At 33.2% G+C, this 27,922-nt stretch overlaps 1 protein-coding gene across 2 annotated transcripts; it reads right to left on the bottom strand.

Moving 5' to 3' along the window:
- Nucleotides 1-948: 948 nt before the first annotated feature.
- LOC130804467 (ubiquitin C-terminal hydrolase 12-like) lies at nt 949-27,903 on the bottom strand. Of its 2 annotated transcripts, XM_057668906.1 has the most exons (32): nt 27,710-27,903; nt 27,363-27,426; nt 26,530-26,680; nt 26,292-26,449; nt 25,236-25,501; nt 24,912-25,130; nt 24,707-24,815; nt 24,500-24,615; nt 22,592-22,690; nt 16,953-17,062; nt 16,701-16,775; nt 14,187-14,265; nt 13,884-14,030; nt 13,696-13,776; nt 13,497-13,616; nt 12,060-12,182; nt 11,203-11,280; nt 10,963-11,051; nt 10,757-10,865; nt 10,547-10,615; nt 10,356-10,466; nt 7,816-7,871; nt 7,554-7,731; nt 5,100-5,201; nt 4,940-5,011; nt 3,905-3,970; nt 3,714-3,779; nt 3,491-3,577; nt 2,784-2,900; nt 2,600-2,674; nt 1,630-1,716; nt 949-1,530 (listed from the first exon to the last, which is right to left on the bottom strand). In XM_057668906.1, the coding sequence occupies exons 1-32, from the start codon at nt 27,737-27,739 to the stop codon at nt 1,489-1,491; spliced, it is 3,351 nt and encodes a 1,116-aa protein (XP_057524889.1). In that variant the 5' UTR covers nt 27,740-27,903; the 3' UTR covers nt 949-1,488. The 2 variants fall into 2 exon arrangements, 1 of the variants encoding a protein (XP_057524889.1); XR_009040020.1 differs by lacking the exons at nt 949-1,530; nt 1,630-1,716; nt 2,600-2,674; nt 2,784-2,900; nt 3,491-3,577 and adding an exon at nt 4,727-4,824.
- Between the last annotated feature and the right edge of the window lie 19 nt (nt 27,904-27,922).

Here is a 27,922-nt window from a genome sequence, read left to right on the forward strand (position 1 = left end):
GAACAACCTTTTTAGCTCTAAGATCTCACCTTTAATGGAGATTACACCCACTCACTAATACAAAACACTTTAGGTTTTCGAAACCCCTTTCCCTATTAGCCTCTACACATCTTGTAATCTAATTTAAGGTCTTTATATAGCCCCAAACAAGGTAGAATAACGCTAACTCAAAAGTCCAAGACTTGCTCTCCAAACAAGTAAGAAATACTCTTTTGTTCTATTTAATGTCCTATTTTCCATTTTAGTATGTCTCCATAAATATGCCTCATTTTTATTGTCGGATATGAATTCTCCCACTTTCACTCTCTATATTCTTCATTTATTACTAGACATTCCACTAATATAATCCACTATACCTAATATTTTAATTTTTGTATCAAAAGCAAATAAATATGAAGTAAATGGTCGGGACGGAGTACAGTAAGGAGGATGATCAATGATATTGAAAAATAATAAAGGATAGAGAAGAATAAGATAGTGGAAAGTAATGTGAATAAGATTGAAGATGAAAAAAAATATCATATACTAATTGATAATCTTATTCTAATCTCTTCCTTCATCTTTCTTATATTATATTATCGTTCCTTCAAATCCACCCTACTTATATAATTTCTGCAAAATATCAAAAGAACACAGCACCCCACTCAATGTATAGTGTCTAAATTAACCTTGAAGTACATGTCACATGACTCAAAACTGACATAACATCAGTTACAAAGTAACTTGGCGAAATCAAGCTGTAAACTGCTGTAACCGTAGAAGCTTCTGACGAAGTGGCTGATCTCAATCAGTAACTGGCCACCTATTTTGAGCAATTTACACTGTCTCGCCATTATAGAGATATAAAAAACATGTTATTCTACGAACAAAGCCCTCAAACCGCTATGTACCCGAGTACAAATCTACTACTACATGCTTAGATTCGCAAATTTGCAATATAACATTTGGTAGAAGAAACACTGCACTTCATTGCATTTGCATATGTAATCAATTTAAACTACATTTGGCAATTACTGTTCTCTTTACATGATCCCTGAGAAAAAGGCCTCATCAGCCCTTGAATTCAACCAACCACCCATTAGCTTATGGCACTAACCCAAGAGGTGTGAGGTAAAAAAGAAAAACCAAAAAAAGAGAGAACAATATCCTAAAATCATTGATCACTTTACAAGCTTTGTCCAAAAATCTTATGTACTTCTAACTTACATAGGACTCAATATGGTAAAAATTGCGGCCTTTAGGAGAAACTACTGTCTTCATCCAGAAGATTGAGAATAATCACAAAAGCTCAAACAAGCTCTTATGCACCAATGGAACAGTCTACCCACATTCCTTCCCTGCTTGAAGCAAATATCAACCACATAAAAACCCGCTGAATGCATGTCTTCAGAGTAGGGCCAGATGCGTAAGCCTATCCTGCTTGCAGATTCATATTTCATGGTGAAAGACATTTTATGAAGTTGCGAGTTTGAAGGCTAGCTCAGTACATCAGTTGTAAATTTTTACTGGCTTCTCATATGCATGACGGTTCTGCAAAGAGACATAAATATATACATATATATATTCCTGTCAAAAGATTGGCCAAACCTTCAATTGAGTACAGCCCGATTAGCCACAAGTTTATTTTACCTGATTGGCTATGTAAGCCCTTTTCGGAGAGGTATCAGTATGCTCCAAACCCAGGTACTGCTCCCAGGCACCATAAACATCTCTCCTCTTTTAGTAGTCAATTAGGGAAAAAAAAAAGAAAAAACTTCAGAAATTTTGGAGCAAATACAATTATATCATTCAGCCTCCAAGTCTATATATGTACACCTCCAATTCAGGAAAAATATTACCAATAACACCTCCATTTTGCTTCAACTTGCAACACTTAACTATAATAGTGACTTTTATAAGGGTCGAGCAGTGAAATATGATTCACTAGTTCGTTAGCCTTTTGAATTCGCATTCATTCAAAATGGTTCAAAATAGCATAAAACAACCATAATTCGCTTTTTATACAATTTATGAATCATGTGACACTGGGGTCAAAGCAAGCTCTTTTGTAACAAGAAGGCAGTACTGTGCCTTGATGGCCTTGATGCAAAATTTGGTGCATGCCAAATTATCCAATGAGACTAAGACACATTGTATCCAGAGTAGTTTATCTTTATGATTGGGTAACTTACATATTGAAAACACCCCCATCCCTAAATAATTGGCCAATGTTGAGTTGAGTTCATTTATACAAAATTGAGTCAACAAACTACAATGGTCAACATAGGTAACCTTATCTTTTGGACTAAAGTTTTTAACATTGTTATTGTTGTACATAGTTTGTTCAAGTCTTGTAAGGGATTATTTAAGGTAATATAGGAACATACAATGTTTAATTACTAAATCTACAAAAGTAAATATTATTATCATGAGGTGGACTAAAAAACGTGTTGCAAAGGTACTTCAAAAATAGCTCTTTGGTAAAAAAAATATCCAACAAGTCGATATAGCAAGTTAAATTGGTGAAGCAGAATGTTTAACGAGAACTTTAATGTCAATCAATGTGCCAAGCTCTAAAAGAACCTTCGTAAAACTGACATCATAGATCAAAAAATCAAACCTGAAAACGACTGGATACAATGTCTGTGTCCTGCAGATACTCTGGCCGGTTTAGTGACCAAAATGCAAACTTCCACTGCAGATGAGATTTAGAATATTCATCCAAAAGACCATAAAGTGCATTAAATGCAGTAACAAAAAAAGATTAAGAATAGCCAATGAGGGAGATGATCATGCAACTATACCTTGGAAAATTCTTCATCAGGAACACGCAACTTTTTTTGTAATCTCATTTTAATTTCAGCTAGTGTCTCCCCTTCATGAATAACTAATAAAAAGGGTTCCCCAAAGTTCTGCGGTTGCTGAAACAAAAGAATGCATGATCACTATTCAGTATAATCACAAAACAAATTACGTTACCACCTAAACACACAATTCAGCATTACTGTTTCTTTTCTAAATATCAATTTATAAGTCAAAAGGGTAAGCGGGAAACTCACAATCAGTCATTTTTCTTTTATTAGTTAGTCAGAATAAATTAAATCCTCTTGTGTTTTTTAGACAATAACATGCCTTTTCTTCATTAAATTCTTAAAGAAGAGATTCCTATACCATATTAGAGCATCCTAGCTAATTTTTCACATGTAGAACTAGCTCCTAATTTAGTTTTTGATAGCATGCTGGTAGTTTGTCAAAGCATGCACCCAGATACAAACACGTGCGAAACGGTCTTTTTCGACTTCAATGGTCACAAGCCAACCTTCATATTCCCACTGTGTTACTTTTAGAGCTGCCAACAGAAAATTTGAAACTACTCTGTTTTCCAACTTGCAATATTGCATTTCTAATTTTAAAAAATGATTATTGATGTCACAGTAATAATGAACAAACCCTATATAAAAATATGCTCAGTTGCTGACAAACTCTCTTTCAAAATTATAAAATTTCATACCATCTGATTCTGTGCAGTGTCCTTGGTAAAATGGTAGACATGAATCAAACGATCATTGGTTTGCAAGTTCTTTTCTTCTTCAGGAATCTGAAACAAATATAAAACGATATCAAACTGCACCAGAAAAAACCCACACAAGTGTGACAAGTGAAATGGGGCTTGATATAGACATTCATGGCAGAAGATAAGAACAATTTCAATTTTTCAACATGAATGCACTTGCCTCCTCTGCACGCACTGTCCAGTACTGGTCATTTATACTTTCAATATTTTCATTAGTTGGAAATATCTGCATCCATAAAGCAGAATATTAGTATCGTATGCCTTGATATCCATTTGATATCCATGCAATATATGTACAATATATTTATACACTCTTTCTAAAAAAGACGATGGAATCAATAGCAAAAGCACCTTGTAGATTTTATGGTGAAAAACTTCAAGTAATCTCAGCTCTGCGTCAGGATGTGAAAGTTCCACCTGTTTCACAAAAATAAAACTTAAAATTGTTTAGCGTCCTACCATTGAAAGTAAAATGACGACAATGTTGGAGTTTATGTGCAAAGTGAGTCATCTAAGAGCTCTTGACAAAACAACTACAATTTCTTACTGCCACTAAAGGCTAATTTTGGCAAGCTTAAGAAAGAAGCAAATTTGGAACACAAGCACACACAAAAGAAAATTACTGAAAGATCTTAAATATATTAAAATGCTAACTATGACGCAATAGTGCATGCAAAGGACTAATAAGTATTTTGAGATAATTTGTTTTCTCCACTCTTTTCATTTGCCAGTATTGCTTATTCATTGCAACATACTTAGGATATTAACATTCCGGCATTCCAATACCCTAATGCCATTGGTTAAATGTTTAAGATCAAAAAAATGTATTTTAAAAATTAATGTCATTGTCACTCACGGTTTGTATGATTGTTGGCATTAAATGGTGGTAATGAGAATTAGTTATAGTGTTAGTTCTCATGAAATGCGTCATGTCATTGTAGTGAAGCTCATCTTATAATCAAACATATGTTTTCTTTATAATTTTCCAAACTACCTTTTACTACCTGCCCAAGTGATACTGGACGAAGTAAGATAAGCACGATCATTAACCTCGTCAATTAATTCCCCTAGTCATATTGCATTAATTTTCATTACCACTTTCACCACTTGATACAAACAACCATAGCATATGGGTAATGGAATGTCATACAAATTGATTTCACTATTTTGTACCTGACATAATAATCCAACAAGAAATACTTTTGATACTATGCCATTATTGTTGCATGACTTATTAAAACCTTCCACTCCGCATTGCCTCTTTGAAATCCCTTTCACTCAAATTGCACATTATGACAGAAATTCTTGGAAAAAGTAAGCCAAATCACTAAAAGAGATGAAACTTTGGGGAAAAAGAATATACATCAATAGAGACAAGAGACTGACCTTTGTCTTCAGCTCATCAAGTACATCTCCAACGGTACTTTGCTTCGGCAATCTAACATTGTGAATGACAACCTTTAACAAATGAAGTTTGAATTAGAAACAATTTCAAAATAATATATGATAATGATAGATGTATGAAAGATATGACATTCATACATACCTCATCCTTTGTTGCATCATGAAAAGTTACTTTAAGATTTTTCAGTCCTTGCAACTCCGGTAAAGGAATGTCAAGAACTTCATAATGCAAGACATCAGAGGCCTGAACACATAATGAGAAGGGAAAAAAAACAGAATACGTCAAAGATAATAAGTATACCTGACAAATTCCATAACAGGTGTAAGTATCGAGAACATCTTTATTTAAGAAATTTACAATATGCAGAAGATGCGACTTGTGAGAACTGAACATGAGAGCAATATCAATTGTTAAATTTTCAGGGACGCACATAGAAAATCTTGACTACTCATTCCTCCTATATGCGCGACTTATTACTGATCATCTATATCCAAACTCACCCGTGCTGCCCCAATCACTGGTAACATCTACTTATATAAGTGATATCCCGAAAAAGAGAGGGAGGAAGAATCATAGTGCAAAAATAAGGCTGCATTGCCCGCATTGTAATGCCTTTTTAAAAAAAACAGACTGATATTTCCCACGTAGAAAAGGTGTAAAAAAACTGTTGGTTCATATCAAAGGATATCTCATACTTTTGACCGATATTTAGGCAAACTCTTGATATTGCATCACCGTTCTGTTACCACGATCGTTACTGCACTTTTGTACTATGGGGATGATTCAGTCTTTTGCCAACCCTACACTCCTAACATGGTTTAAAGGCTCCAAAAACTAAACTTTCTCCATTCTGAAATCCACTGTTTCCTTTTTGAGATTAAGGCTTTGGTAGTGTTGCCGGTTTCCTTTTTGATCCATTCCAACAAAAACTGCTTCATTCCTTGTTTCTGGCATGTGGTCCCTTATTTTCCATCTCTGCCCTTACTTTTGAATTCCATCCACTTCAATAATCTCACAAACCCCTATATTTCCTGTCTTTCTAGGTTCCCATTGCCTCCCTAATTTAACGGCAGCAGATTTTGTGGTGTTGAGCAAAAGAGAGAGAGCACACCACGGTATTACTGTATTGTGCTTTGCAAAGAACTAAACCTAATTTTCCAACACAGAACTGTCACATAACAATTTCACAAATGATTTGAATTTTTAGAATCAAGGTGGTAATGATCCCTAAGTCTAGGCGTAAAACACAAGGCAAAGGCTAGGGCTTTTCGCGGACGAGGCGCACATTTATTTTGAAATTTATGTTTGTTTTTTTTAAAAAAAAAAATAGTACCAATTTTCAAAATGCAAGTAAAAAGTAGAAAAAAACTATAGAAAGAGAAGCAAATCTCAAAAATGAAGGAAAGAAGATTGAAGAGAGAACACCACCAACTCGCCGCCCATTCGCAATGTATGCTATAAATGTCTTTAATCACTTTTTCATTTTTAACCAAATTCAAATAGGGTATCAAAGCTTTGGGATTATTGAATTTTGGTACACATGTAAGTAATTTCTTGCAATTGATTGAGTTTTGGGGCAAGTTTTGCGATTATTGCGGACAAAAAGCACCAAGAGCGTGAAGCGCATCTCATGATATGCATGCGGTTCGGATCGCCCCTGTGCGCATTGCGCCTAGGCGCACTTGGAGTGCGCTTTTCCTTTATGACTCTAGACCCCAAATCTATCATAAATAATGTCAAATAGAACCTCATAGAGATCAAATTAAATATTAAATAAATACAAAATAAAACAAATTCAAAAGGCCAAATATTTTAAGAAAAAGAAAATTTACAAAGTACCAAAACCATATATAGTACCAAAGCCCAAATAGAACCTACATTCCCCAAATGTTTTTTCAAGCCCAAAACCATATATAGTACCAAAGCCCTTCTTTTATTTTATTCCTTATTTTTCTAGTCATTTTCTTTTCTTGCATTTTTTACTCATTTTATTTTTGTAAAATAAAATTTTACATACCTTTCCTACGTTTCTAAAGCACAAAATTAAAGTTTATTGTTTTTGTTTTCTTTTTTCATAAATAGTAACATTGAACCCGATGAACAACTCCAAAACCTTACTCTCAAGGATCGACAACATGAGCCAAAACATATTTAGGTGAGAAACTATCACTAAAAAAGAAGTGATGCCAAGCATCACACGTTAATTTCCATATAGTTAAAAGACAAATATCATATATTCAAGAAAATGCCCAAAAGTGAGACGATAATGCTTTGCTCAATCCATCCCATACCCGAGCAATATAGACAGCATGTTGAGCCAATAAGATAAAAACGATGAAATTCAAACAATATAATAGCATATTAAGTTAGGAATGAGACTTGCAGGAAGTTGACAACCAGAAAACAAGTCAAAACTGCATCAACAATGGCTAAACTGGAGGCATTGATTTGAATAGAATGATATAGCCTATAAGACACTCTGTAAAAGTATTTTACTTCATGCATGCCCATGTCTATAAATCCACTAATGTCCTAAGATAGCTATGGGAGTGCTATAAGTTGGAGACAAATCTTAACATCATGTCTGACAGTTACCTGATTGTGACTAATCAGCATGTCAGCCAAATGATCTACTCCTCTGTATTTAATAGGCTGGGGTCTGGGTTGCTGAGAGTAGCTATTATGAGATGTCAGCCTAATCTTTGAAGGATCATCCAGACCAAGTTGCTGAGCAACTCTTTCAACAACGTCATCATATGTATTTACTTTTGACCTTAATCACATAGCAAAAAAAGGTTAGGTAAAATAATGAAACATACGAAGATATATGCATATTGCTCAGATAAGACAAACTCACAACTCTAGGCAGAAATCATCCTCCTTAGGTCTCTCCAGAGAACGAAAATGGACAACCTGAGAAGTTCAAACACTAAATGATTAGATTCAAATGAAAAATTTAGGAACTTTACATTCCACTTACAATGTTTCATAAAGTATAAGTTACTTATATATTACAGGAAAGTGACACCACTAAAAGAAAAAGAAACAATTCTAGTGAGAAGATCTAGTGTAAAGACACTTCAAAATACCTACAGGACTACTTAAAGGAGATCATGTTGCAAACTAAATATGCAACAGTAGAAAATGATCATTTCTCACAAGTTACGATAGGGGTGTCGATTTTAATTAAGGGAGTTAATTCACAATAGTAAACAGTAGGAAAGTAAAGTCAAGGATATAGATGATCAAAATGGATCCATAAAAAATAATTAAAATGCTAAACAAGAATTAAAACGCTAAACAAGTAAACTGCTAAACAAGTAACATAAAAGTTTGTACAAAATTCACACATTTCAATTCAACCACAGGTACCATATAATTTAAAAGCATTACACATTTAGGCTATGTTTTGCCAAGTTTCTGCTTTTCAAAAGTAACTGCAGAACCTGTTCCTTGAGAAATAATTTTCAGATCGTTTAGCTTGAATTTTAAAATTGAGTATTGAGAAACAGAAACACTTGAGTGTTAAGTCTTTTCCTATTCCACTTTAACAAAGTTGTTTTTTTGAGTAAATTGATGAAAGAAAATTAATAGTTAAAATGTAACCAAATCAAATATTTCCAATTAATACATGAAAAAATTTTTGTTTGTAATTCTTAAGAAAGATCCAAAAAAAGATATAGTGGAGGGAGAGAACATATATCCTTCAACGAAGAAGGAAGAGTATTCTATTTTTTAACCAATAATATTGATATATTTCATCTTATCTTTATGTAAAATATATAATTTTAACCAATAATATTGATATATTTTCTGATTTATACATTAGAGATAAAATATATTTTCTAATAAAGGTCATAATCTAAAAGTAACATTTGACTTTTCAAATATTGTTTCTATATGTACACCATAACATCTTATACTCTGCCCTTCCAAGACACAAAAAAAGAAACTGCCTCAAGCCACAAAATAAGTACACCTAAACATGGACTCCAATGCATTCAAACTAAATGTTATCAAAGAGATGAGAAAATAATCCTAAATAATAGAATGAAAAATGAAAAATCAAGAAGAAAGTAAAAAAAATCAAAGAGAAAAATCAAAAGACGAGAGAAATTAACACTATATTTAAATAGCAAATTAAAAAAGAGAAGGGGAAAGGAAGGGGAGGGGTAAGGAGAGTGCACCATGTTTGTTTAGAAGGAAAAGGAAAAGAAAGGAAAATGAGTGTTTTCCCACCAAATCTTTCCACTTTAGAAGAGATTGTATCCTTAACAAAAGTTGTCTACGTTTTCCCTCCAAACCCCTCCCCTCCAAAATCCTTTTTTCCCTTTTTGTTACCCAAAAAAGGAATACTTCATCCTTCCAAATCTCTCCCCTTCCTTTCCCTCCAATTCTATCCATCCATACAATGTGTAAAGGAAAAACAAGCAAAAAGAAGTCAACTAAGAATTGCAGAGGAGGAAACTTGAAAGAGGAGATATTAAAAGAAAGAAGGAAATGAAGTTTCCTCAAGAAAGACAAGAAGAGATGACATAAAATAAAATAAAAAGAGGAACACAAATTCTTGTGAAAGACGTTCTCATTATATATTTTTTAAAATATTGTAAGTAGCATTAAGAATGATGTATGTAGACATTTAAGATATTGAAAGTAGGCATTAAGGATACGGTAAGTAAGCATTAAGGATAATGTAAGTAGGCATTACGAATACAGTAAATACGTATTAATCTTTAATGGATTGGGCTTGAGATACGTCTCTTAAAGAGACCGGTCCCTCAAGAGACTAGCTGAAAGCCTGAAAGAGGAACATAGTTATGGTGGTGGGCCGATCGTTAAGTGAGTTCAGATAGCTACAAATCCTTATTTTTCCCATTTTTAAAATCTTTTTTCCAATTCTTTCTCTCTCTCTCTCTTTCAAAGAAAACTATCTGCGTGCTTACTAGTACAATGACTTATAATTGAAATTTGTTTTCACCCAAAAGAAAAACCAAAAGCAAATAAAGCACAAACAATGCACCTTCTGTATCTTGTCAACTTCAAGCCCAAACTAAGAAAAGCAATTTCCTAGAGCCTACCTTAGAAAATTGAAGCAGAGTTCAAGGAGACAAGAACCCTCCATTTTTCATCTAAACAAAAAAATGCAAAAGCAAAAATTCACACAAGCATCAACAAAAATGACAACACAAATTTTTTTTCCTCCTCCGATAAGTTTACATAAATTTTCATGCATCCTCAAAAAAAAAAAAGCAAATCGAAGTAGAACGGTATTCAATATTAATTGTTGTAAAGCCATCCCATGACCGTGCTCTGCAACTGATGACTATACCTAATGTTTTATTTTCTTAAAAATTGTTAAGGAAAAGTTGAATTTGTACGGGAAAAGTTTGGATATACCTGACGATTGTGCACATACTCTAAGAACGACGGTACATCAGGATAACGGCATTTATCTGCACCATTAACAGGAGGAATTTTCTGGAAGCAGATGATGTCACCATCTTCTAACTGAAATTCACAACAGAAAAATGTTGTAGTGGCACTAAGTATGCTCTATACAGACCAAAGGTGGCAAGAGGCAACATTACCTGGCTTGCCCTAAATGTTGTTAGCTTATCAAGGTGCTCACACATGACAATTGGTTCAAACTTAATCTCCTGTACATCAAAAAAGTAATATTAAAACTTAGTCTTCAAAAGGCCCATGCAACAAATATGTATTAATAAAATGCATGTACAAAAGTGATATAGCGAGTACAACAAAGATTCATACTTAACATAATAATTCCAGAAACTAACCTCAAAAAGTTCAATCTCCTCATCAAGAGCAAAACCAGCCATCACATTGAGTTTAGTCAAAATTTCAGCTGGTTTTCCAGAACCCTTAACAAACATTCTACCAACATATCTGCCAATGAGAAAGTAATATATAAGAGCTGGAAGGTAGAACGACAAAAAATATAACTGATGGAAGATAAAAGGCTAAGAGAAGGAAAAGTGGATACCGAAGTTCTTCCTTTGCAGGATCATAAAGCTTAAAAAAGAGCAAAATTTCCTCTCTTGTTTTATCCGGAGGAGCGATTGGGTGAAGATCCTGAAGAAACCAGCATATAATGAAAGAACATATTCATCGCATGATAAAACATTAATCACCTATCCTAATATCAAATATACAAGCTCATCTTTAAGTAGACAACAATTTAATACACCAATTTTAGCATAGTTATGTGCAGGTCAAAACATACCATCCCCATTTCTACTTCCAGAAATAACCTAAGTTCAGCATTGTGTGCCTTATTTGATGCCTCCCTCAATTGTCCTACCTGCAAAAATTTTAAGCAGCTAAGTATGCGAATTTAAGTACATCCCACCATGACTTACCATGACTTTTGTAACATGACACTAAAACTTACGAACTGAGCATCAATCAGAATCGAATCAATTAGAGTTCAACTAAAAAGGCCAGATATGGAAAAACCAAGCTCCATATATGTATTATACTAATGACAGAAACATACATAAACATTGATCAATCAATGAAGTTTAAGGACAACGATAACAAAAATTAAAAACTTCGAAGCAATTGGGAAGAGACCCCTTTGAAAGCTTCTTCCAACTTATTTCGTCCCAAATAAAACCCTGAGCCCTGGAGGACAAAATACTCAGAGATGAAATTAAAAGAGAATGCAAAAAGGAAAAGGCTAATTTAACATTCTACAACCAGGTTGAATGAAGAGCACACCACCTCTTCCAATAGAATCGAGCAGAAAACCAGACAGCTTAATACAAACTAAAACAAAGTATTCACCTCCACCGGCTAACCCCCAAATACATCACATCAACAGAATGGGATAGCTTATTATCACTCTTGAAAGTAAAAATATTAAAGAATAACCTATTATCTGAGCCAGTTCAGAGTGCTGTCTTTAAGTGCTCAAATAAAAAAGAAACAAACTCAATAATCTTAAAACAATAATTTCACACACAAAGGGTCTTCTCACACTTGGGAATAAAGATGATGTCATATCCATAGTCCTTTTACACTTCACAAGTATTATCAGTTAAATCAACCATAAGTCATGCTCCTATTGATATTACTCACCGCTTGAAGTTCTTCATTGGGTGATAAAGGCCGATTAGGACGATAAGTATGATTCTGGCGCTTTGCCCATATCCAATATCGTTGGAATTGAACTGGTATACCAAATTCTTTAGCAACATCCTCCTGATGAAATGACATATACAATCAAAAGGAATTCTAATTATACATTTTCACTACTGAAATTGATTAGCACCACAAACAAATCACACAAATTAAAAAAAAGAATTAAAAAAAAAAAAAAACATTGTTCAGCACTAGAGAGAAGAGGGAGCATCAATCCCACCACAATCATAACATAGCAAGTACATTGTTCAGCACCGGTACAAATCACTTATGTTCTTTTCTATCTTCAAATCCAAGTATACCCGTCATGATTATCTAAGGAAGAAAATCCTATTTAAATCTACAACAGAAATATCCAAGTATTTCGATCTTTATTGTTTTTACTGTCAAGAACTTAAAATATTTTTGGCTACACAAAAGAGAAGAATACTTAAAAACTAAATGGTTCAGAACTACAAGAGAGGGTAATATAGCCAAAAAGAAAATGACAACTACAAGAGTCTTGAAAGGTTAGCTAGGTACAGAATAAAGACCATGGTTTAAAAATGCAGTTAAGGCCAGTATACCAAGTAAACATCACAAACCAAGTTGTATTTATGAAAATGTCCATGAGGCTTAGTAGTTTGAAGCATTATAATTCGGTACAAATACAGTTACACCCAAATAAGCTATGGAAAAAATTTATTTCTAGATCAGTATTCTCTTTACTAATCCACGTTATGTACAAAAAGGGGCCTTAGAGGAGCTTCTTGTCTATCTAAAGAAACGTGGAGTCTAGGTCTATTACATCCCCTCTCCATTCTTTTGGTCTTTATACTACAAATTTTTAAAGGAAAAGATGAAAGTAATGTGTCCCTCGTATATTAAAGGGGCGCACCTTCATCCCATGCTTTGCACCTAGGCTCTAAGGACCCTTTGCGCCTTGATTGGCTTCTTGAACTAAGATTTTTAACTCGAAACTCGAATTTTTACCTGTTTTAACATATTTTTATAATTTATTAAAATTCCAGCATATAGTATGTATATACTCAAATAAATCAGAGATTAGAAAAATAAAAATGCAAATTTCTCCTTCTCTTTCCATTCTTGATTGCACCCAATCAAATAGCTCTTAAAGTTGTATATGGTAGGCAGCCACCCTTGACAAGCAGAGGCTACTTCAGTACAAATTCAATGATATTTTTTCATATAATGCACATACAAAAAGAGTTGAAAATGAACAGATATTAAAGATCTAATATAAGTTAGTTATAGTGCTAGTATTATTAAATGAACAAAATAGTTCAAAATAAGAGAGAGAGAGAGAGAGAGAGAGAGAGAGCCAGAGCAGCTAAAGCAATTGCAACAGTTCATAATTTGTGATCAAATCACTACCTTAAATGCATTGAACAGCATCTGCTTCTGAACACGGAAACTACGCACTTTATCATGATCCACAAGATCAAAATAAATATCTCTTCCAATCTGTACTGCAAGATCATTATCTCGTGCAACCTAAAGTATTAATCAGTGTACAAAATACAGATTAGTTATGGTACAATTAACCACAGGTATAAGAATAAATAAGTCTAACCTTTATGATAGTATAAAGATGTGCTTGAGCTTTGTACTTCCTTTTGTCTTCCTTCAATTCCTGTTCCTTCTTCAGTCGTATCTAAAGTAAAAAAAAGGCATCCACAGTGTCAGTTGACAAAAAAAAACACACAAACATAAACCTTGAACTCACGTCAAAAAACTTGGGAAAAAAGCAACAAACGTTACCCTAAGATGTTCTGCAATATCTTTCTCATCCACATCACAAACTACTTTGTCCTTGTCACTTTCGCGTACATACACAAGCATATAGGCATTTGAATATTTTGTAAACTTGAAAGGGGCATTATTAAAGGCAGGATTTGTCTGTGGCAACTGTTAACATATTCAAAGCAATTAAAACCAAAATTAGTTCAGAAGGCATCTTACACCATACTACTTCACAGCTCTCCAACTATATCAGTGAGATAAGTACTAGGATTTTTTTTGGGGGGGGGAGCGCCAAAGGGCATTTTGTTTAGCGATACATACCTCTTCTTCACCACCATACTGCTCTTCTAACGCCTTTTTCATATCCTCTTTAGTTACGCGTTCATCATCAAATTTGAACCTGAATAAATTTACAACTACAAATCTTAAGCAGCTATTAGTATAAACCCTATATAAGCGGGTTTCCCAATTCTCAGTCACAAACATATTTGCACCTAATGGCAGATCCCAACTCAAGCACAATAACAAGCATACTTTCTGAATTCTACCAAAAATTTAATTTAAATACACAAAAAAGTTAAATTAAAATGAACCATATTTATACGACATGGAGATAAGCTAAAAGGAAAACATTGTCGAAAAGTACAAGAAAGCTTTGAGCTACAAACTTACAAAACCTCAAATAACCAGCGACTAAGAGTCTGCTATGCAATTGACGAAAAGGGATCATTTAGTGAATTGAAAGATAGTCAAGTTGACAATTCAACCGAGAGGTTTGGGAGTGGGGGATTTGGAGGCAGAACTTTGGTATGAGTTGGTAAGTAAATGATTGTCTTTGGCATCGAGTCATCGGAAGCATCCACGGATCACCTACATCTCTAAGGGATTTGCGCACTAATTAAAGTTCTTCATTTTTGTATCCTTGGAAATCAATTTTTCAGGAAATTCCAAAATTTTTGCCGTTTATTCAACTTAAAGTGGGGCGGGATAATTTGATTAGATTTTGGGTAGATGTTTAAAATAGGTGTACAACCTTTCAAATTCTTTTTTTTGAGATTGTATCAACTCTCCACAACACATGATGCTCCTAATTGTGATTTATGTTGATAACCAAATTGCATGGCCTTTTTTCATTAGGCATCATCCTTTAGGAATAGACCTTTCAGTCGGTTATTGAAATGTTTTCACTTCTTCAAAATTATGTCCATTACTAGATTTCTAAAGGCATCTCTTGTGCTTCTTTTTACTCATGCCTAGTATCATTTCCTTCGTCTATTAATCATTTTTATCGGCTAAATTAATTTGAAAAGCTAAAGTTCCTTGTAAGATAAGAGCTTTTTGTGTGATTGGTGGTTTTAGGGAAGCTCAATACTACGAAGAATCTCCAAATTAGAAGGTTATCAAAGCTTTGAGCTCGCATCGATGTGTTATGTTTATGTGCCTGGTAGTGGAAAATGATCATCCCTTTTTGCATTCTAGCTTCTATGGGGAGAGATAAATGAGATTGGGTTATTCCTAGGAGGATTGCGAATTTTCTATTATTTAATTTGTGAGGTTTCGAAAATAAGAAAGAGCTCTAAATTTTTTGGATATGATGCAATGCAATTCTTTAGACTGTGTGGTTGGAGAGGAATAGACAAATTTAATGATCGGGTATTACCATTGGATATCATTTGGAAGAAAGCTAAGTACTTAGCGACTCTATATGCAGAAGCAAATGCTCTTTTTGAGCACGCTAATATAAATGATCTTTGTAAGAGTAATTGGAGGATTCTAATGCAGATTATTACTTGATCTCTTTTGGGATTACTCATCCTTAACCAGTGACAGTTTCCCGTCAATAAAATTTCTTTATAAAAAAAATAGTCTGCTCCTAAAAAGAACACCTAATCCCCACACTCTCCTCAACTAATTCTAGGCAATATGAAACTCGACCTCCACCCTGTTTTCTCTTCTTTTGAAAGATCTTCAACTTGATCCAAACTAATAGCTCCATAAGAATACTCACCATTCACTCTTGGAACCTTTTCTCACCCTCATATACTTAGAAAGAAGTAAGCAAAATTAGAATATGTTACGAAAACCGGGTCCTGTCTCAGTTGGAGCAAGTACCTTCTTCCTCATGCAAGGTCCTAGGATCAATTCTCACTTAACCCTCTTCTTCCATCAACCTACCCAGTAATCAAGAAAAAAAATTTGTTACCAATAGCAAAGCCACTAACAGCTTGGTAAGTGGTAACCATGTTCAACCTATACACTAAATATACAATATTGATGCCCTATCAGCCTAAAAAAGTGGTCGTGAGCTACATCTCGTGCACTAAGAAGCTTCCACAAATAACCCAGAAACCTAAGTGCTAACCCCTTGCACTAAGATATTAACACTCTATCAATGTCGAATCATCTCAGATAGTGGAGACCTAGGGACAGCACCTGGTGTACAGGATTTGCACGTCATTAACAGGGGGTTGCAAGGACATGAAACAGCAGCAAAAGGAAGAGAGAAAGGAAGCGAGTTTTTGGAAAGATATTTTTGGGCTAGAAGTCCAAGTCAAAACCACAGATGAAACTTTCCATAAAATTATAGCCAATGACAAGCAATATAGGCAACTTAGAATACACATAGAGGACATGTAGTTCTATAAAAAGTTGTGTCCAATCTAAAAAATTTTAAAGTACATAATGCAATTGAAAAAACATCAGCATGAAAAAGGAGTTGCACAAACAAATCAAAAGTGTTTGAAGATAATACTTCACTCACGATAAAAAAAAAAAAAAAAAGATAAAGCAAGTTAAAAATTTTCTGACAATGGCACTCTTGGATATAAAGCTTACCACTGGTCAGAAAGGGTTGGCCTAATAAACGCATAATAGTGTCCCCCATGAACTCCACCACTATGTACCAAAACACTGTAAAAATAAGGCAGAGCAATATAGAGAATAAGCAAGGACATCAAAAAAACAATCACCATGGTGTGAAAGCTGAAGAGGAAACTCATATCTGTATTGGTGACTTTCACAAGTTAATTTCAAAAATCAAAGAAAGCAAGGCCAAAAAGGTCAAGTAATAACAACAAACGTACACACCTGTGAAGTGTATATAGGTTTCGAACACTCCTATCTGCCCCAGGCGCAAGATATTTACCATTTTCTCTATCAAGATCAAGCTGAAGAGGAAACTCATAACGATCATTGATCTGCAATAAATGAACCAAAAATGAATAAAATACCATTTGATTAACTTACCACCAGCTTATGGAAACACATGAATCATAGCAGTATTTAAACACCAAAAACCCTCACCCCAGGAAACACAATATTAAAACAAATGGACACACAATAAATATAGCCCAGCACCAAAGCACAATAGGTCACAGTACTTGTCTGGACTCTGGAGTCACTACAATCATGCCTTTGCTAGTTTTGCAGCTCTACAGCTTAAAGTAGCACCAAACAACAGTTATATATCACATTGATAGGCCTAGGAATAAAATATTTGCGCACTAAATGCAATGTATAAAAGAACAAGGAAATATCCCTACAAAGAGGACCCAAAACTCAAAGATCCCACCAACTGAGGCAAAGTAAAGCAGAAAAGCTAAAGCCTATCAAAGTATCAGTATGGACAACAAAGTATCCCCCTTATAAAAAGGGTTGATAAAGCACCCTTCATGTGCTAGTGATATATATGTGTGTGACCCCCCCCCCCCCCCAACTAGTGGCAAACAATAAAAAAACCCCTAGAAAGCAATACCCAAACAAAAGGAAGCAAGACAAAAATCAAAAGAAGTAGGAACCAAAACAAAGCAAAGTGGTCCAAGAGGAAAATAACAACCACCAGCCCAAGAAATATGAGCCCTCAAGAATAGAGACCATAGCTAGGCAAGACCAACAAACAAACCAATCAATCATGGCCTTATAAGACTGAATTGCAGCCCTAAAGAGGATTGTCCTACTAGATCTCTTATGCCTCCATTTATCAATCATGAAAAAAAGCTCATACCAAAAAAGAATAAAAAATTTCCAATTAGCCTTACGATTAGACCAATTAAACATAAGCCTAATCTGAGCATAAAGAGAAGAACATTAGATACCCTAACTAACGAAAAAATTGAATCCAAAGTGCAGAGGTATGAACATAGTGCAAAAAGAAGATCGCATCATCGTACAGCGACCATATTGAAAAGGTTTTTTTTACCGCAACCGAACTATAGGCCACATTGATGGCAAATGCCTCTGTATCGGCCTTGAAATCAGTTTCTCAACTGTTAGGGATGTTACCATATTTTTGCACTATTATGAACACTCATGAAACAAATGACTCATACTTTCCTAATCAAAACCACATCAAGATAAATATCACAATAAACACCCCAACAGAGCAACAGTAGGAACTAAGAAGCCTATCGAGACAAAGGAAGAATTGACTTTTATGAGAATTATGATTATGACTAAGGAACTTCCTCCAAGCTACTAATGGATGATGCTCAAAAAGAAGAGTAAGTTTTCTTGGTTGAAATGAAAGAGCCATTTACTACAGCATAATTTGTACCAATAATACCAATCCATAACCAAGTCTCTCCTTATAAAAATAAAAAAATAAAGTATAAAAAGATCACTTGAAAACCAATTAAGTTCGTGAAAGCTGAAAATGGATATTGAGGTACAAATTTTAGGGGCATTGTATTAAATAACAGCAATTTTAAAATCGAGAGTACCTGTTCAATCTGAGGGTAAATATATCTAGTAGCACTTTCATAAATACTTCTAAAAGTCGAAACTCAAAAAACATGTGTATCCCTTAACATAGAACCAACCTGTACCTCATTTAACAAGATATGAATTCCTTTAGCACACTTTCATCATCTTAGTTGTTTTCAATTACATTTGAACAAAAAAATTGTTTTTTTTTTTGGCAAAGTAAATTTTAAAAAATGCCAGAAAAAAGACGAAGCTTTACATCTTAGGGTCAAAAGACATAAGCGCCACAACTAACCGAAGCTCCAAAGGGCCAAAACAAGCCCGTCGTCATCCGCTAAGATGGAAATGGCACCTCAAAAAGTATAGCTACTATCAAGCCTATACAAATTGATATCAATCCTATTACAAAAACCTATTACAAAAGCGACATCAAGGTCGTTCATAACACTACAAAACAAGGCAATGACCAATACAATTGCCCAACTGATTCTCAAGCAATCATCTACTTTTGCATAGGTAGCAACAATAATAACCATCTTCCTAGGCCTTGGTCAGGTCTTTCATCGCAAACCAGTACTTTGACTAAGACTCTATTGAATCCTTTACTGTCAGATATAACCTTGAGACAAGGTTCATGGTCAAAAGCTCCATATCACCATCAGGAACATAGGGTCCTTACACAGAGGCATAACATTTTCATCCAACATTCCTTGTAACCACAAAACAGTAGATCTCAAGGATCTTCATGTGTTATGATGAGCCTCAATACACAACAACACCTACACCGAACCCATAGAACCTGATTTCCAACAGGCTACATAAAGACAATCGCAGCATTTCACCAGCAGCATTCAGTTGAAATGGGTATGAATACCCATTCACATCACCAAAGTGATAGACTCGTATTAGGGGTTTTGTCCCTAATTGGGGAGAGGGTTAGGAATAGCTACTAAAGTTGCTACCCTCCAAAGACACAACTGCTTTTGCAGTTCCTTAGGCGTGCCATGACTAGCCCACATTAGGCGAGGCCAGCATCGACTTTCAACCAATATGCTCACCAGACCCGAAACAGCTAATACTGGGTTAATTAAAAGGGTAGGAATAGCCATGGCTACCCTCAATACTTAGTTGTTAGCAACAAGCCAACCACTCAAGCTAGGCAATAAAGCCAACTGAATAGGTGAGAGGCAAAATTTGAGTTTTTCATTACCTTGTTTGGGTCCGATAGAAAACACCAATTTGGCCTCAATTTTCCATTATCAGACTGAGATCTTCATCCCAACTTTCAATGTCATCAGGGAACCTTGATGAAACTTAAAATGAGAACCCAAGTGCTAGGTTCAAGAGAACACTAAACAAAACGGTTGACTATCAAATCCGCCATTGATGTTGGCATTTCCATTCTTCAATATCATACTAGAGACCATATAATCCAATTAAACCATAGAAAACAGCTCCTAAGCCAATAGGTTGAAGATGGGGGTGAATTTGGTTGATTGGTTCTCACAGTTCTCAGATAATGATATTTTCACTTGAACTTCCTCCAATATACATATATATATATATATAGGGGCAGGATCAGGTGAAAACAGTTAAAGTGGTGAAAACTGAAAACCATACTAAGATGTACATATTGTGGCAAAAGGTGTACATACTATCTTATATGGTGTATATGATTTTATGAAAGAAAAGTTCATATAATTTACAAAAATGTCATCCGAATATGTACACCTTTTAAACATCTATGTACACCTTTTAGAAAATATCTAATTATTTACAGAATTGCCATCAGAATATGTAAACCATTTAAGCTTCATGTACACCTATTTTCAATTTTCACCACTTTAATTGGTTTTCACGTGATCCAAAATATGTAAACCATTTAAGCTTTATGTACACCTATTTTCAATTTTCACCACTTTAAATGTTTTCACTTGATCCTACCATATAATATATATATATATATATATATACATACATATATATATATATATATATATATATATATATATATATATATATATATATATATACACACACATATGGTAGGATCAAGTGAAAACTTTTAAAGTGGTGAAAACTGAAAATAAGACTGAGATATACACATTGTGCCAAAAGGAATACATGCTATCTTACATGGTATATATATTTTTGTGAAGAAAATAATTCATATAATTTACAAAAATGCCATCAGAATATGTACACCTTTTAAGAATATATGTACAATTTTTAGAAAATGACCAATTATTTACAAAATTGCCATCGCAATATGTACACCATTTAAGCTTTATGTACAGTTGTTTTCAGTTTTCACTACTTTAAATTGTTTTCACATGATCCAAAACATATATATATATGGTCAAGTTCCAATAAGAACCAAGCTTATATAAGAACTGTAAGAACCAATCTCTCTGATAAAAATGTGTTACTTTTCCACAGAAAAGGTGTTACTTTTAGACAAAAGAATGTTACTTATGTTTTTGAAAAATCTAGTACTTTTTAGCAAAAAAGTGTTACTCTCAGAAAAAAAATATAAATACAAATTAACAAGTATTTTTCGAAAAATAACACCTTTTTATGTTAAAAGTAACACCTTATTGTGAGTTTTTTTCAGAATTTCTTAAAGTAACATTTTTTTTGCCTAAAAGTATATCTTTTTCTTCAAAAAAAAAATACTTTTTTGCCTAAAAGTAACACCTTTTGAGTAAAAAAAAAACGTTTTTTTGTTAGGCAGATTGGTTCTCACGGTTCTCATATAAGGATGGTTCTCACTTGAACTTCTTCTTATATATATATATATATATGAAGAAGTTCAAGTGAGAACTTTTCTTATATGATAACCGTGAAAACCAATCTATCTAACAAATAAGTGTTACCTTTCTATTAAAAAAATGTTACTTTTCGGCAAAAAAAAGTTACTTTTTAAAATTAAAAAAAAAAGATGTTATTTTTCCTCAAAAAAGTTACTTTCAGAAAAAAAATTCTGAACAAAACTCATCAAAAGGTGTTACTTTTTACATGTTACTTTTGAAAAAAACGTTTTACTTTAAATTAGTTTTTTTATATTTTTTCTAAAAGTAACACTTTTTTGCTAAAAAGTACAAACTTTTATTTGAAAAATGTAACATTTTTTTGCCCAAAAGTAATATATTTTATTAGGTAGATTGGTTCTCACGGTTTTCATATAAACATGGTTCTCACTGGAACTTGATATATATATATGAGAGGGATCCAATGAGAAGAGGTCGAAAATGAGAAGGGTAAGAATGACTCTACACCCTTTATTTCACTTAAATAAAAAAATCTATGGTCACGATTAAGCCAAAAACACATAATTGTAAAAGTACCTATGTTACACAGAAAGGTAACTATGAAATAATTTTTAAAAAATTCTTAATTTATAACATAGTATCCTTTTTTGTATATATAGTAACAAAACAAAATCAAACAAAAATCCTTCTCACCCTTCTCATTTTAAAATCCTTCTTATTTGATCTTACATATATATATATATATATATATATATATATATATATATATATATATATATATATATATATATATATATATATATATATATATATATATATATATATATATACATCAGGATTGATTACGAATAGCAAGTAGCACGGCACAATACACTCGTATAAGTAAAAAAAGACAACACATGCACATTTTCTCTTATATTGAAATTTTGAAGCATACAACAAGCTAAAACCCCCATCTTACATCTTCTAACTAATAATAATCATTGTGAAACATTCACTTAAACTCTAATATCTTTGACATGTCAAATACTTTAGACCAAAAAATAAAAAAGCTCGGGCAATTTTATTGAAGAAAGGATGTCATATAACATATAAACAATAACAACAATGTCTAAACCTGAATCCCAAAATATGGTCGTTTACATTAACCAAAATAAATAAAAAAGGAAATTTGTCACTAACAATGGGTTATGACATAGAAGCAACAAAAGAAATAAGAAAAAAAGGAAAATATAGCAACCAAGTTGTAATTACCTTTACCATAGTGTCTCGCATAAAGTCATATTCAAACCTTTTGAGTTGAAGTTGAAGCACGGGAGGGAAGTCAAGGAATAGAACACCTTTCTTGGCATCCTAAAACCATTAGATATATCCATAAAATTTCAAGAGATAACTTCTGAATGGACCAAAAAATATAGTAATTTAAAGAAGGCAAAGCAATTGAAATAAATGTTCCAAAAGTTTCATGTAAAATTACATTAGGAAAATAATACCACATAGATCTTACGTAAATATTTACTATATAATGCTTTTATATACAAGTGGAAGATGTGTCTATATTGAAAAAAGATTAAACACAAAAATCACCACTCTCATCAGCATTAAAATGCATTAAATCCTCACTATACACGCCTCTTTTTGTTAACTCATTTTTTTACTTCCAAGCAAAGAATTCCTCATCTCTAAGACATAATCCTAATTGTTGTAAATATAACTTTTAAGCTCACTATCTTTATTATACTCCCTCCATTTCTTTTCAAACGTCTCATTTTCTTTTTGAGTACTATTCATCAACCGTGCTTAATTTGTAATTTATTCTTAATCTATAAATTAAAACATAGTCAAATGGAATTTTGATTGATTCATCTCAACATAAAGTATATTAATATCTATTTTTTATAATTTTTAATCATGCACAATTAGAGATATTAAAGATTTAAATTAGTGCATTGGCAAACGTGCAAAAAGCAAATGGGACATTTGAAAAGAAATGGGGGTAGTATAATATTAGTGTGTTTCATAGTCTATTTTACTTGTTAATTTGATCTTTCATACTTCTTTGTTAGAAGTCAAAAAAATAAGCATTGCTTAAGATATTAGCAAATCACAAAAAATCTTAATTTGCACAAATTATTAAAGATCTTCCAAAAATTAAGGCAAAAATAGTTGAAACAAGTTAGATCACACATAGTTAAATGGAGAACTTCAATTGTTAAAACTTCCATGGTCGAGGACAACCTCCATTATTTTGAAAATTATTGCCTTGGGAATTAATTAATAACCTCCCTTCCTATTTCTATTTATTAGCTAATAGATTTTCTCAGAGAAATTAACTTCACTAAATAAGAAAAGAAAAACATTGACATCATTGCTCTTAATTTTACCAGTATTAGATGCATTAATTCTTCGTAAAATTTAATTTAATGTATTGTCATTTGGAGAGGTTGGATTATGTGATAATGGAAAATTACTAGAAAACACTTTTAATGATCAAAGTTCCTTCACCACGAAAATTATAAGGTACATTTCATGAAAATTTACACTACAAATCATTCTCATTACTACCATTTAGTATCAACAACCAATCGTATCGTAATAGTACTTAAGAATATCTTGGTCCCTTACTCAACACTCCACAACTTATATGCAAACTTTCTTATAGACCACCAACCACAAGCTCTTATGTACAATATTTATGATAGTTGGATACATTTTCTCTAACCAACCTTCAAATAAAAAATATCTTCTTTGTATCTTTTAAGATAATTGTTTTGTCTTATGAGAAAAATGAGAAAAGATTAGAAAATGTGTAAAAAAAAAACAATGTTCTCCCTAGAGTTGTTGCATTATTACAGCAAATTCCACAAAAAAAAAAAAAAAAAAACAAAATAAGAATTGCTAAAATGACTAGAAAAGTAGAAATAGAATAGATAAATTCAGTAAAAACCATATGTCATTATTGTTAAATTGTTGTTCCACAAACATCATCCCACTAAAACTCCATATTTGTCAGAAATTACTTTCATAGTAAATGCATGAAATGCATGCAACAAAATAAGTATTCACTTCAGGGGTTAAAAGTTGTTCAATGGGTGGAATAGGACATAAAAAAGATAGCAAGTTAAAAAATTTTGGTAAATACTTATACGAGAGGCAAAATACCTGTAAACCATGATCCTCAGCATGGTACTTATTATCTCCTTCAAGACGCTCAACTTCCACATACTTGTCAAAAGAATCATACACATCTCGACAGCCTTTGACATCTAATTGAAGATCTAACTCCGCAAATTTCAAAATAAAAATATTGTTACTATCAAACAGATGATAACGAAAGCCCTTAAAATAGGAATATGAATGCGAAAATACCATAAAATGATTCCTTCCTAGTAGATTTATAGTTAACATTAACACATTCAATATAGTTCATATGATGCCCTTCAAATAATTGTTGTATCATTCCCTCCACAACAGTTCCCTGATAAAATAAACCAAATACAAAATCTGCCTAGTTAGAAAATTGATGGTTTACATAACAACATCATCGTCTAAATAAAAAACACTTGAATGCTACCTTCATCTTGTCTTCAAGCTTCTCACACAGAACTCTGTTGAGTTCCTGTACATCATGTTGCATGAAGGAATCATATGTGTCCCATCCGAAAGACTTGGTCAATTCTTTTGTCGAGACACTTGTATCATTATATTGAAGCTTGTAGAACAAACTTTGCAAAGCCAAAGGAATGCTGCCAGAAGGATTATCATTCTCGGTAGTTGGCATATGGTAGACAGACTGATGCACAAAAACCAATGAACTATATGTTGATTTTTCACACAAAACAAAACCCCTAACCTCATGTATTAAAACTGAAAACGATGAAAAAACTTATAAAGAAACCTTTCTAAAGTAAGGAATATGATATAAAGTTTGGAGCAGAGAATTCATGTAACAAGTCGCCCCCTGATTCTTGAGTCCAACAAAGCCTGTCTCTTTTTTTGAGTCATACGCCCAATAATCCGTTACACGGCGAACCGCAACCTCAGCTTCAATCACCAAAGTATCATTAACAAGATATCCTCTAGAAGGATCATATAATTCGCCAAGAGGCATAAAAGACGTGAAGCCCCAATCACTCTCTCTACCGTTGAATTGATGTTGAGTCTCTACAAAATAAAAAGAGCATTTATAAAAAATATTTTAAAGTTAACCAATCCATAGCTTTCTTAAAATTAAAGAAGAGAACAGAAAATAACTCCAGACAACACATGAAAGAAGGGAGAGAAGAAAAATTTAACATACAAGCTCAACTGCAAATGATCCTTAAAATTGTTTATCAATAAGCTACTTTCAAATGATGAAAATAGACCAAAATAACAATAGGTGCATGAGGCATCCAACACTGCTCCAATTTCGACCGATATAGTGTAAATTGTTTACATTTAATTTCTAAATGGTCCTTAAAATGTAAAATTCATATAACTACTGCAACAAAAAACCTTTATAAGTTTCCAAAGTTTGTAACGAATTTCTTGTCCAACTAGGTTGATAATTAAGCACATATTTTATTGATTATCAACTTCTATTAAAGAGTCCTAACTTATTAGATTCTAAGAGAGCTTTGCATACAGATTAGCAATGTCAACAATTAATACTTTAAATTTTCAATTGGTCAACATACATAGGTATGTGAAATTTTTATATGATTACCAATTAGTTTTCATGGAATATAATCATGTATTCACATTCATTAGATATGTACCAACACGAGTAAAGCTAGACTGGACAGTTGAATATACATAGCATGTATTCATTCAAGGTGTCAATACATGTCTAACAACTCAACAAGAGTAAACCCAAGAAAATGGATGTCAAGTTCACACAAAAGCCAATAATTGCGGATGAACTACCAACCATTTGCAAAAGAAAAAACTAACAAATATTAGCAGCAACTACCTTTTCTTATGGAATACTTATGATGAGCTTGATTAACCACTGTCAAGCAAAAAGCAGCAAATCTATTCCAACCACATGGTAGATTATTAGCATCCGCAACATCAAGATACATGGAGAGATACTCCACATTATTCCCTTTTGGAAAAATCAAGATCCGCCTATTACACAAAAACAAAATTAATAATATACAAAGTACAAAATGAAAACTTTATTTTAAAGTAGATAAATCAAAAATTACCATTTATAACCCCCAATGATAAAAGCATCCGAGTAATGCTTCTTAATGTTCAACCTAGTAAAGTTATCAATCGTCCATGTAAACTTAGAAGTTGGAGGCTCCTCCCCCTCCTGATTCTCAGCCACATTATTGGCATCTGCTTGTGATGCAACTAAAAAACAAAAATATGAAAATCAACTTACAAGATCAAAAACCATTCAAAAGATGCCTAAACTCTTACCAAATAAAGTTATTCTCCGCATTGCCTATACTAGGTGCTTCATAAGCACTCAATTCCATTCACCCCTCCCACTATCAGTAGTTTATGTCTTTAACTCCAAGATAAACTTCATAATTAATTTTAAGAGCTAAATTGGTTCCACTAATACTTCTAAATAATATAAGTAATGTGGTAAGTGATATGACAAACACAAAAGAAAAAGGAACATGGAACCCGAAAAATACAGATGCTCATACAAACTAAAAAGGTAAAATTACAGTTTGATTTCAATAGATAATCCCACCAACCATCCAAAAGGATCACACTGACATAGCTACTACAAATCATAAATTCTTGGAGTCACCAACAAAATTGTGATCAGCAATTAATGATGATGGACCAGAGACCAGGACAGAAAACGCAAATCGGATAATCATAATAGAATTAGTAAGACAAATATGAAGTGGAATACCCTATAACAGGTATGACGGACATATAAAAAGTAATTATCAACAAAAAGTTCTTCAACAACAAAAGAGTAGAGCATACAAATAAAAAAATACCAATAGCTAAAAAAACTAACAAAACCATCGCAATAAAAAATATTAAAAAAAGCGATTGGAAGGGCACAGACCTTCCATAGGCTGAGGACCTTCTACGACAACATCAGAATGAGGCACCAGCATCTCCTCCTCGTCCTGAAGCAAGCCAGAAATATGAAAACTCGTCAGAAACCCTTGATCTTACTAAACCCTAGACCCCAAATAACATTTAAACCTCGAAAATTCAAATTATATATACACCTATGTATTAAAGATTGAAATCAAATTCACATCAAAACAGAATGCAGAAAATTCAAAATCGAATTTACTAGGAGATCAAACATTCAAATTCAAGACAAAACTTAAGAGAAAAAAAAAAAGAAAGGAAGAAGAGAGGAGAAAATTCACAAAAACTGAAATCCAAAAGATGAAAACATACATCTAAAGCAGGCTGGGTCATCATAGTCATGGATAAGCCACGAAGAGAGAAAACTACGCCGATCAAAGTAGAAGAGAGATAGAAAGAAACGAACTGAGAAAAAAGCGAAGAAATCTGGTTTCTTCTCCGTTCCGTTGCTGCGAATGAAATTTGTAGTAATTGAGAAACTTTCGTCAACAAATCCTAGATTTCAAAGGATGTGTTTATTGGCTT

Source organism: Amaranthus tricolor, chromosome 17 (assembly GCF_026212465.1).
Source record: "Amaranthus tricolor cultivar Red isolate AtriRed21 chromosome 17, ASM2621246v1, whole genome shotgun sequence".
Taxonomy (NCBI): Eukaryota; Viridiplantae; Streptophyta; class Magnoliopsida; order Caryophyllales; family Amaranthaceae; genus Amaranthus; species Amaranthus tricolor.

Bases quoted from the DNA above. Each gene is read 5' to 3' on its own strand.
- LOC130804467 (XM_057668906.1), bottom strand. From the start codon at position 27,739: ATGACTATGATGACCCAGCCTGCTTTAGAT. The intron at 10,467-10,546 runs GTAATGTTGCCT...TGTGAATTTCAG, and splicing joins CAACATTTAGGGCAAGCCAG to TTAGAAGATGGTGACATCAT. The intron at 2,901-3,490 runs GTATGAAATTTT...CTTTTGTTTCAG, and splicing joins ACACTGCACAGAATCAGATG to CAACCGCAGAACTTTGGGGA.